Source organism: Caloenas nicobarica, chromosome Z (assembly GCF_036013445.1).
Source record: "Caloenas nicobarica isolate bCalNic1 chromosome Z, bCalNic1.hap1, whole genome shotgun sequence".
NCBI classification, from domain to species: domain Eukaryota; kingdom Metazoa; phylum Chordata; class Aves; order Columbiformes; family Columbidae; genus Caloenas; species Caloenas nicobarica.
In genome coordinates, this window is record NC_088284.1 from 97,167,503 (window position 1) to 97,179,754 (window position 12,252).

The 12,252-nt window shown below is 34.3% G+C and overlaps 1 protein-coding gene across 5 annotated transcripts in view; it reads left to right on the plus strand.

Annotated features, from left to right (window-relative positions):
• USP33 (ubiquitin specific peptidase 33) overlaps positions 1 to 12,252 on the plus strand; it is a 40,651-nt gene that overhangs the window by 6,496 nt on the left and 21,903 nt on the right. For 2 of the 5 annotated variants that reach the window (XM_065655424.1, XM_065655426.1), the window contains exons 3-9: positions 183 to 236; positions 2,277 to 2,339; positions 4,774 to 4,926; positions 6,973 to 7,072; positions 9,566 to 9,635; positions 10,947 to 11,060; positions 11,819 to 11,897. In XM_065655424.1, coding sequence (XP_065511496.1) covers positions 183 to 236; positions 2,277 to 2,339; positions 4,774 to 4,926; positions 6,973 to 7,072; positions 9,566 to 9,635; positions 10,947 to 11,060; positions 11,819 to 11,897 — 633 coding nt within the window. Of the gene's footprint in view, positions 1 to 182; positions 237 to 1,188; positions 1,266 to 1,366; positions 1,468 to 2,276; positions 2,340 to 4,773; positions 4,927 to 6,972; positions 7,073 to 9,565; positions 9,636 to 10,946; positions 11,061 to 11,818; positions 11,898 to 12,252 lie in introns of those variants that run through there. The other 3 variants (XM_065655427.1, XM_065655428.1, XM_065655429.1) reach the window with 3 other exon arrangements.

A 12,252-nucleotide genomic window follows, 5' to 3' on the forward strand; every position in this document is an offset into this window, starting at 1 on the left:
TTAAGATTATATGAAGCAAAACAAAAATTGGGTTGGTTGTCAACATATTAGGGTTTTTTGTCTTAAAATCATTCAGCTGACATTGAGATGTACAGTATTTTTTTCTCGTTTTGTCTTGAGGTTGTGATTTAGTGGTGAAAGTAAATGAAATAATACTTCGCTTGTGTGTTTAACTTTCATAGGGCACTTGTCAGGACTGTAAAGTCAGAGGACCCAATCTTTGGGCATGCTTAGAGGTAAGTTGTTCTATTGGTCCTTTTCTAGTAATCTGTAGATGAAATTGGTAGTAGTTTTTTTTAAGAAACAGCTATAATGATGTTCTTTAAATTAGTTTCTTTATGTTATTATTTCAAAGTAAAATCTCTTATGCAGTTTCCTATTCTTAAAATTATTTACCCTTTATTAGGTACATATTTCTTGTAATTTAAGAATACTATGTTTAAAGTGAGGTTTTTTAATAAGAAGCTAGCATGTTAAGGTTTTTTCTTGAGTTACTATACTTCTTAGCTCTTTTCCCCAGGTCTGTAGATATGAAAAATAATAAATTATTCACTTTTCATAAGCATCTATTAGCATTTGTAGTAATAACATCTAACGGTAAATGCTGACTTTTTCTGGCGTAAAAATACATACTCTGGCTTTTCTTATTCTTACGCAAAACAAAGAAAAAACGTATTTTGGAACTTGTAGATGCTTGCATAAACATTCTTCAGACTTCATATGAATTTTGTACAGTCTTTATCCTGGCTATGGTTCTTTCTTAAATATGCTTTTGCCTTGCTGCCTAAAAAACCAGTAATTTTCAGTGTATTTAAAAAAAAAAATCCTCTGAAAATGTTGCTTCTGATTGATTGATCTATGATACCAACAGGAAAGTATGTAGCTAATTTAGTTTCTAAAATGTCCTGTGAGTTATTCAGACATACAGCTGTTTCCAGAGATTGAAATTTTGCTCTATAGGCTTGACTGCATTTCTTGGCAACATTTGTCCAAGTCCTGTCAGGAAGATACATAGGCTGAGATGGCAACCTTTAGGTGTGCATATGAATATTTTTTAAAATCTACTTCATTAGTTTCCTTTTTAGTGGATTATGGTAACAGTTAAGAGATCAGATTATTTTGCTGCTTCTGTCAATAAGAGATAGAAATGAAGGGGGAAAGAAACAGTATTTAATGTCTTTTTGTTAGATGGCTTGAAGTTTAATTACATATAAAAACCCCCTTGGGAGTAGGAAGAGGCGTTCATGGATGCATCAGCCTGGCAGGTGGGGAAATGGCTGTGAAGCTTAAAACGTGTTTTTTATTTCTCACTTAAAGCTCTTAAACTGTTACTGAAAAACTTAATTTCATACCAACATTTCCATAGGAGAGTTTTCTAATTGCAGTAGGACACTTAGTGTCATGCTGTGATGTCTCTGCTTGGATGAATTGGCGTATTGCCTTCACCTTTTTCAGTAGAAAAACATGGTGAGATCCCAGCATGTTAACTATCTGTAACTTAACAAACATCGATGACTGGTTGATATAGAAAATTTACTGTGTTAAGCTGCTATTTGATTGTATAAATTAACATGCTTAGAGAGTTATACAGATAACATGCTGTACCCATTAATGGGGTTGTCTTGACTTATGCAAATGAGGAATTAATGAAAATCGCTTGAGGATTGGCAGCTGCAAGATTCCATGCTCAACTCAGCCCAATATGTTTTGCAATTAGCACAATTAAAATCAACAATTATTTTGCATGTTGTAAGTAGAATGTAGTGAGTACTTGTCCATGTTGTGCTGGAAACTCTTATTTAAAGGGAAAGAATTAATTAATTGTGAAGTAATACTCTGATAGCAGGCACTGCAGAGAGGGGCATACGGGTATTTCTGTATAAATGTGTCATGTTCCGAGGCTGTTGCAGTTCAGTATTTTAGACACTGGGCTAACTTCATATTTTCTGTAACAATCTTTAACAAGTCATGAAATGTAAAAAACCATGTTGACCTTAATCTGAATAAATATACCGAAATGGGCAAATATTATATTCCAGATACATTAAATGTCTAACACTGCCCACCAGTGGGAGGAGTTGAGTTAAATCTTGCAGCATTCTTATTTGCTTTTGGTGATATTTATTTTAACACTTACTGTGCATGTGTCTTGGTTTGTGTAGGACTCTGCAAGTTTGAAATCTGAGTGAATTTTAAAGGGACTGGCAGTATATTCCTATTCTGTAAACATGTTTGACACCACTTTTCTGTATACTTCTTTGTATCTTGTTCAACAGAACAGATGTACGTATGTTGGCTGTGGTGAATCCTATGTCGATCACAGTACCACCCATTCCCAGGTATGTGTATTTGTTAGTAATAGTTACTTGAAGCAGTGAAGTAGAGAACTTTTTTTACTCATTTTGGTGAAGTCAGTAGCCTATGTTAGCATAGCTGTTTGGAAGTTTGATTAGTTATGGTTGTCGTTCATCTGTAGAAGCAGGTCTTAGTAATTTAGGAGTATGTGAGTTTAGTCTTTGTGCAGCTGCATAATTAATGTAATTCTGACATTATCGTGCTCCTTAAAAGAACATGGTGAAAATTAAAAAAAGAACAATCACTGTTGATTTTTCAAGATGCATGGTCAAGAGACTTCTTGAGTACTTCAGCTTGTATGTAGTACTGCACTACTTCAGACTAACTTTTTGGGATTGTGGCTGCCTGATGGATAAGAGGAGGGAAGTTGGATTAATGAAGGTGAGAGCTGAACAGGTATAAGATAGGACATAAAAATTACCAGAAACAGGTGCTTTGCTTCTGCATTATGCTTCTTGTTCCAATGGCTACTGATAAAGAACCTGTAGCCTGAGCTGAGCGTATCCTTTCCTGCTGTGTCCTGGTTTTGGACCCAGCTTTGTAGGAGCAGTGGAGTGTGTGCACTGCGTTCCTCAGCATGCCAAGTTCTGGCAAGGCTGGACAGCTTGAGTGCATCTGTCTGGGTCTTAAACTCACTGTCTGTTCTGTGCACACTTGCCAAAATGAACTAAATGAGATGTTTCATTCTCTCTTAACAAATGTAGTGGGGACAGAGGGATGGTACTTTTATTAATCCGTCATTTCAAAATTGCCAACTTTTCAATTAAATGAAATTCCTGTCACCAATTTACAGTTTGTCTATCAGAAAATACATCTAAGGTTCCACACTGAGCAATTTTTGTCTTAAAAATACTAAGAAAAAAACCCTGGTGAATTTTTAAATGGACAAAAGGTATATACCAGAGTATTACAAGTAGTACACTTCATGGCTGCATTTTACCACCACTCCTGACTTTTTTTGAAGCAAAGCCTTGAGAGGAATGCATATTTATACAAATCAATAGTTCATTAATACAAATCTATATAAATACTTCTTTTTTTTTTGCCACCTGCTTAAGCTGAGTCACAGTTCTAACGCCTTTACGATAGATATATAAATGAGCTGCTTCTTGGGGAAGTGATGGTCCCTGAATTTCTTGCCTACAATTTTATACCTCTTGGCTTTCTACAGTATTTAATTCCTACTTTACATGATGTTTTAGCAATGTTATGTACTTTTCAGGTAAGAGAAAGGGAATGGACAGTTCGCTTGCTTTCAGTGCCATCTTTGTCTTGATTTCCTTGTTGCTGAATTTTAATTTCTGGATTTTTTTGTTCAGTAAAAATCTCAATAAACTCATTAAAATGAGAGAAACAAGGTTGACAGGAATCAGTTTATTTCTGCTTACTCTACTTTCCACCAGCAAGGCTCCCTGTACTGCAAATAATCATGTTCATTGTGTCTGCTTCAAGGAAAGTAATAAGCTGTTGCTCTGGAGACTTGTAATTATTTATGCAGCTTAAGATACAGAATCAAACGTATTCTTACTATTTAAATTGTCTGATGTTTGTGTTTTGATGGTGAGGGCTACTTAATGAAATTGGAGCCCACATTTTATATTAAAAACATTGTTCTTGTACAAGGCCTTATTAAATGAGGGGAGGAAGAACTTGGGCATCCTGCAGCAATTGCAGTATTTTCCTAATTTCTAGCAGAACCCTCATTATCTATAAACATGGCTGGTGCTCATGTATAAGGAAAAAATACAGGAAGGATTGGTGGAAATATTTGGAGGATGATAGCAACTGTGTACGCAATCCTACAGTAAGTAAAGAGGTTAAAAAAAGAAAGATAAAGATTAGAACAGTAAAACTGTTCCCCATCTGTCAAATTTTTATATTGCTTCACAGTATGAAGCTGTCAACAAGATAACTTGTTTGTTTTGATATGAGCACCTCTTACTGTAACTGAAATAAAAATCTTATCTTACTCTTCTGATTGATTGTTAAATAACTTGAATTTCTTACAGCAGATCACTAGAAATAAACACTGCCCTTACTGTGGAGGAAACAGCTTGCTGTTATGAGCGATAGCAGACATGCCTGGAAAACTAGTTTGTTGTGAATTGTAACACCTCCGACAACAGGCTTCCTTCTTTTTTTGTAATTACACAAAGGCATGTCAGATATGACAGTGGCTTAGACTCTGGTTGTACCTTGTTGCTAATTTGAGTGACTTGTACTAAAAATGAGCGTTGGGTAGTTTGTGCTAAAATTTCAGTAATTGAACTGCTTCTTTTTAAAAAAATATTCTAACATACATATTTGTTTCATTGTTGAAAGATCCAGAATTTTAATACTTCTGTTCTAGGTTGCACGTAGCAGTATTTAATGATACCAAATTTCTGAGTTGTAATTTTGGGTTTTGTTCTGTTTTAGGAGACAAAACACTGTCTAACTGTCAACCTTACTACACTCCGGGTTTGGTGTTATGCCTGTAGTAAGGAAGTATTCCTGGATAGAAAATTAAGATCTCATTCTCCACTACCAAATGCAAGACTGTCTCACCACGCACAAGAAAATAGTGTGCAGGTATTTTTTTAACCTAATGAAACAAAGGCAGCTGTAGCTTTGCAGTAACCATTGTGGCTTCTTTTGAGTGAGATACTGACATTTCCTCCTTTCTTGTGGCTGAATCTTCTCTTAATTTCTCTCTATTTTTATAACATTTCTTTAAAAAGGCGGTGCCTAGTTTTTATGTTCTGTCTGTGTACTGCATGCTTCCTAAGAATACTTTTTTCATCTGGCTGTCCAATTGTTCGTAATCTACAATAAACTGTAAGGTATAGCGAAAGCACAGGGTTAAATTTAAGGTTACAAGATTGGAATAGTTCACCTGTGCTTCCCCTTCTGCCAGCTCTTGAAAACGTTAATTTACAAAACTCATTACAGTAATTGCTGGCTAACGTAAAGGGAGCAGCAGAATGTCTTAGGATGGGTTTACAAATACTTGCCCGAGATACAAATTCATTCATACAAGTGCAGTACTTTTGGAGAAATATATGCTGATTGTTAACCTCATTCAGCTGGTAAGATAAGATCCTTAAAGAGATTCCTATAACTTGGTTTCTGAGGCTTAAACATGTCTAGTTTTCAGTTTTGATAAATGACTGGAAAGGTCTTGATTTGTGTGTATATGTATGTGTAGAGGAAAATTTTTCCAGTGATACGGTATACACACAAGCAGTCCTGAATTGTTAAGAATTTAACTACTATGCAAGAATTTACTAAGAAGGCAGTAGGAACCTGTGTATATTCTATAGATGTGTGTAATTTTGGTGTCAAATGACAAATATATTGTGTTACATATTTTTCCACATAAATCTATCAGATGAGAAATCGGAAGAATGCTATTAGTGTTCTATGGTGGTTTGGATTGCCAAGGAAAAAAATATGGCCAATGTCTGGGAAGTTGCTATTAGTCAAGTAAAACACAGCCTGAAGATTGTAGTGTTTTATATGATCATGGCATCAAAGAGAAGACTTTTAAAAAGTTCTTAGCTGTTCCTAGCTCCACATTTATTAACAACACAGTAGCTGAAGAGTAAAATAATGAATAAAGTATTAGCTAGTATTGTAGACAAGTTAGAGGAAAAAATGAGCCAAGTAGACGTATGGAGAATTTTGAATTATGCTATTTGCTTGTCTTGTTCTGCAATTTCAACATTTGTTTAGGTTTGGTTTGTCGTTCTGTTATCTTCTCCCAGTTACATTAGTCTTCACTGGCATCGGTGCTGTTCACTCTGATAATATCCTTTCTAGATAAGTGTTGTCTTGGGAAAAGGTTATGCTGCAATTTCTTAAGTATAATTGTTTAGCATAATGCATATATCTGAAAAAAGGTCTTATTTCTTTATTGCGTATTTACTGTATAAAAATGGCAGGTAACTCGGTTACTTGGAATGGTGCCATTGAATATTTTTCTTAAATTTTTGTTGTCCAGAAATTCTGATGACTTGATATCAAGCTGAGTTCAGACTTCTGAACTTCTATTATACTTAACCTTTTTTAATCTTCCAAGGAAATGGCAATGATATACAGAAAAATCAGTAGAACTTACGAAGTCTGTCAAACATCTTGTTTAGAGTTTTTATTTATATGCTTACAAAAAGAGCTTGTCATGCAATAAATGTCTGCCTGCCTAATACTCTGCTTTTGTATTTGTACATTTTTCTCCCAACAGTTTATCTTCATTAAATGTAGTGAGCCATCTGGTGGCATATCAAAAACATATACACTAACTTTTATGGGATGACGACTCTTCAGTGCTGATTTACTGTTTGTTATCCAAGGGAAAGGAATACTGTAACTTGCTTTGTTTTGATTCTTCAGCTGTTGTTACAAAATGATGCAATGTTGTCACTGCTAGTCTGAAAACACAAACGTGGGGTTTTTCTTTATAAACTTTTTCAGGGTAGCTGTGGAATTCTAGTATTCTCACTTTGTGTGCAGTGAGATTTCAAAATGAATTCATGTAATTTTCAGTTCCTAGATTTGTTGGTGAAATTATATGAAGCTTAGTTAAGAGGAGAATTGATAAATAAAGTGAATATACTTTTTTCTTTTTCTCCTTATAAGGATTTTAAAATACCTAGTAATCCCACACTGAAGATTCCATTAGCAGCTGTATTTGATGACTTAGATATAGAAGTGGAAGAAGATGAGTTAAAGACTAGAGGTAATAAAAGTAAATTCCAGTGCTTTGTTGCCCTTTATTGCATGTGTATGTCTCTAAGTCTGGTTCTTTTCCAAGTGGAACTGTTTCCTATTCTGCTCCAACTAAGATATTTATTTTTAGTTTCACCTTCTTTGCAGCAATCTTTGCTTACCTTCAGAGCAGAGGCTGCAGTGGTAAATGTAGTGCAGCCATGGAAGCAGCAACAAAAATATGAAAGCATGTTGGAGTGATGTTTAGTGTAGCTGGTGTTCTAGCCACTCTGTTAAAAGTAGTTTTTTATAAAATGTAATGTTTTCTCCTGTCCTAAAAGGTTCCTGATTTGAATGCTTTCCTGCATTTTTGCATAACCCTTTTCTGAACCTGTAGTATCCCATATGGGTTTTTGGGGTTTTGTTTTTTCCTTATTGGTAATGGATTTCATGCACTGCCAAACTTCCTGGTATAAAGGTTAGTCCACCCTAATGTTAAACGATTGTGAAGATGAAAATAAGAGTGGATGAAACCCTAAGCAGTGAAGCCTTGATTTCTCATTTCATAAGAGAACATAATAATTATTTCTTAAAAGTCTCAAATTGATATTGATCATTTTAAAAAGGATATGTGTACTTGTTAGTAAAGAAAATATTTTTATAATAACTACTATTGTGTCAGAAAAATCTGAGCAGCAGATTGTTAGGCTATTGTTTTTGAGATGCCAGTGCATATGTCAAGGCAGTTTGTTTTCCATCAGTGATGATGAAAGAGTTTCTTATTCTAATTCATGGATCTCATCTCCCTTTACTCATCTACTGCCAGCTTTCCCTCTCCTAAGTCTGCTGGCATTGGCCAAAAAACCTGCTTTGCCCCTTCTGTTGTCTGGCACGGACTTTCTGGATATGTCACCACCCTACTAATTTGCCATCTGCCCTTAAATCACTAAACCATGTGTTTTATTCCCAGTTATTTTCTCCTGACAATATGTGTATTTATGTGCCTTGTCCTCTTAATGGTTTTTGGGAATGTAGCCCATATAGATCTAATATATAAGTAGAATTGCATTAAAGTTCCCAGAAGTATTGATGTGACTGTGTTAACGCATTGCTCAAATTTAAAGGAAAAAACTTCTTTAGCTCAAACTTCCTTCTTAAAAATTCTTTTTAAATGCTTTTAAAGCAAACACTAGAATATATTTCTGCAAGAAAAGTCTATTAAAAAACTTTCCTTGCAACACTGGAGGTTGGAAAACTGCAGTGAGAGTATCTTCCTGATATATCTTCTGCTGTTTAAAAAAAAAAAAAAATCCTATGACTGTTCTTGCTTTCTTGTTTCAGTAAGAATGACCATCATTTTTGTTGCAGAAATTGGAAAGGTAGAATGCAGGTTCAGATGTGGGAAGCAGGACTATACTTCCATTCATACAGATAGTTAAGAACCTCTTAAAACTCTAAAATGCAGCTCTCTGCATTATAGAATTCAACTAGGGTAGCCAAACTGGTTTTTAGATGTAAAAGGATTTTCTTAGTAAGTTTTATTGTTCTGCATCAGACTAAAATGCTAGGAGTAGTTCCTATATTTCAAGGATTGCATAGGGCCAGTGGTGTTGATTGCTGAATATTTTAAGTTTTTCAGTCTTATTGATTCTTTGTTTAAAAATGTTACTGTTTTCTCACACAAAAGCAATTTTATTTTGAAATTAATTACTTCATTAATTTAACACTTTAGTAGCTATGAATAGGAAGTGTTTCAGATTTTTAAAATTGAGATCATATGATAATTATAACTTGTTTAAATAGCCTTTCCTTAAATATTTAGAGAACGTTTTTCGTGACTCTATAATCACTGAAAGAATATGGGTTAATTGTAACTTTGTGTGTGGAAAAACGATATCTGGATGTCAGTAAAGAAAGTAAACAATCTAGGCTTGAAAATAAATTCTGTGGGGAAGTTGAAACTGAGCAGTCTGTGTATAAAAGGGTATATAACTGACATAGATAAAGACTGATTGTAGGTAATTAATTCTCATTCTGGGATAATCACATGCTGAGTAGGTTTTGAATATTTAGTGTAATCTGACTACTGGCATGAACTTGAGACAGAAGAATGAAATCTTCCTTGAGAAGCTTTTGGTAATATGATTAACAGTTGCAAACGCAGCATAGCAACCATTTAACCGAACACATAAATCATTAAGTTCCAGTAAAACTTAGATGTTGATAAACATATTTTAAATTACAATCTACAGCTGTCATAAAACAGAAGTTAATAAGGTGAAACATAACCTACTTGTCTGAAGTGTTCTAGTAAGCCAAAATCAAAACACTTAATTACTTCTTCTTGTTAAGATTCCTAAAGGAATACTAATCTAAGTTTCTTTTAGTTAGAACTCTGCATTATAATTGGCATCAGAAGCGTTAAGCGAGTATTTTAATTAGTACATGTTTTCTAGGAAGTGTTTTCCTTAATATGTCCTGTATTGGATTAACCTACTTGCTGAATATTCATCCCGTTTTTCAGGTCTAACAGGATTAAAAAATATTGGAAACACTTGTTACATGAATGCAGCTTTACAAGCTCTTTCCAACTGGTAAGGAAAATGGTTGTAAATGTAGTTTTATATTTGCTTATACGTGCATTTTTCTCAACATGGACTTAAGGATTTTGAAGGGCTGCACTGCAATGGTAGAAGACATGTATTTGTTTAATCTGTCTTTTATACTACAAACAATTGTGTCACTGATAGGAAAAAAAAAAAGGTATTATGGTATATGGGCTACTCAGCTTTTTCCCTGTTTTATTCTAATTCCTCACTGTCCTAAATAAAAATATATGCAGTTCTAGAGATTAGAAGAAAATCTGATAAAAGCTATTAATTTTGTGGGTTTGTTTTGTTTTCTGCTGTAGAAGAAATAAAAGGAAATGCATAAGAATAAACTGTAAATAAAAAAAAAAAAGACACATGTTAAGCTGAAAAGGTCCAAATTCAGTCCTTACAAACATTGCATCTGGGATATTTTATGCTACATCACCCTAGGAATGGTTAGAATACAAAACCTTCTCATCCCATGCGGATGCCAGGCAAGTTCATGAAGGAGAAATCTACAAAAGCTGAAGAGATAAAACCACTGTCTAATTCCGAAGTTCTTGCACTTGAAATGGTTGGGTGGGACAGCACTTGAGCAGAGGTCAGAGATCTGCTTCTGGCTGCAGTCCAAGGCAGGAGACAGGGCTGAGTAGGTCTCACTGAGATCCTTCGCTGATGGAGAGGAGAACTGAGGCAAATCTCTCTACAAGGTAAAGAATTGGACATGAGGAAATTTCTCCATTGAGAAATGCCAGATTTTGCAAGTGTGCTGGGACACTGCCTTCCTTGGGTGCAGACAGGTCCAATCTGTATGGGGGTTTGGGACTTCAAACAGGAGGTTGAAGAGAGGGCAGTGAGAGAATGTGCGAGTTGCCAATGCTGCATGAAGTAGACAGATAAATAATCATTTAAGTATAAATTATTTATGAACATCATGTGACACTATTGGATTCTAGAGAAAAGAAGATTTATTTGAGATGCTGTTTGTGGACTAGACTTGGGTGATTGTCACTGCAGTGGAGTGTGTGTCCTTTTGTGATGGCCAGTAGGAATTGCCTTGAATTTGAATCCCATTAGACAATTCTGGTGCCTTCATAAATGCCAGAATATGTCTGAGGAGCAGCATTGCTGGACTACTGAAATCCAGCTAGGAAATATTTGGTTGCAGCATTTAAGGATGTAGGAAATGCAATTTTTCAATTACATAATAGTATTATTATTTTTTCATGCTCTTGTATGAAATGAAGATTTCATCTTGTATTTTAATGACCTGAAACAACCTGAAGAAAATACTGTTTTCTTCTTTTTAATCAGCCCACCTTTGACGCACTTTTTTCTTGACTGTGGAGGCTTAGCTCGAACAGATAAGAAACCGGCAATTTGTAAAAGTTACCTGAAGCTGATGACAGAACTCTGGCACAAAAGCAGGTGATTAAATAATTTTGCTGATTAAATGATTACAAATAAACTCCAGAGTCATGAAGGATGCATTAATCTGTCCTAGGTTTCTAATTGTTATTTTTGTGTATCACAGAATTACTCTCATAAATTAAGGAAGGAAAGACTAACTTGAAAGATTTAAACACTCCTTATAATATGTTCTTTTCCATATCTACCAAAGATAAGACAAATAATTGATGTAAATTGCAGTAAGGAAGATCTGACAAGAAATAGATGATAAGCACTATACAAAATAGCATTAAGCTTTTAAAAATAAGTTTATATCTGTCAGAAATACACTAAAATGTTTAGCTACTTTATCTTCTCTGTGTCCTTCATTCTATATCAATGTTTTATTAATTTACCTTATTTCCTTATGTGGAATTTCTGTTATCTCTGTCTAAGAAAATACTTTAAAATATAACTACAATGGTCAAGGAACAGTAATTGTGCATACTGCCAAGAGAGTATGTCTGATTTGTCATCTGATTCACTAACAAGAAATGTGGCATAAAAGTCTTGATACAGTCTCTGTTTCTGTTGGATGACAGATTTTTTACAAAAATTGTATTGTTAATTATTCAGCACCAGTGTTATGTTTGGTTAAGATTAATATTATTGGTGTTAGAGGTGCTATAGTTCAGTTGCAGGTAAATTTATGATTCCAGTAAAGACAGAAAATTTCACTTAAATGCTTGATTTCTTTTCTATATGTATTAACATATTTGAAACTTCTTTTTCTTTAGACCTGGTTCTGTTGTTCCTACTGGTTTATTTCAAGGAATTAAAACTGTTAATCCAATGTTTCGAGGCTACTCTCAACAGGTAAAACTTTCTGATGTCTTGTAAATCTGCCTAAGCCATAAAGTTCTCTCTTATTTTTAAAATTAATGCTTAAGATACGCTTCCTATATTTGTTTAAAGCAAATGCAACAAAGTTTATATGCTTCAAATGTAGATTATCTGAAACCAAACCATCAACAGTTAAGTCGAGTTTTATGTTTGTTTATATAAAATTCTTGAAAGGCCTTCAACTTCTGAGAATTACTCATTTTCCCTTTTTCCGGGAAAATTAAAATAATATGTATCTAAATCTTTCACTTTGTGTGAAATAATGCTGCTAACATTTGAGCAGCGCCAGAAAACAAAGGTGTTAAAAATATAAAAGAATAGAATTGTT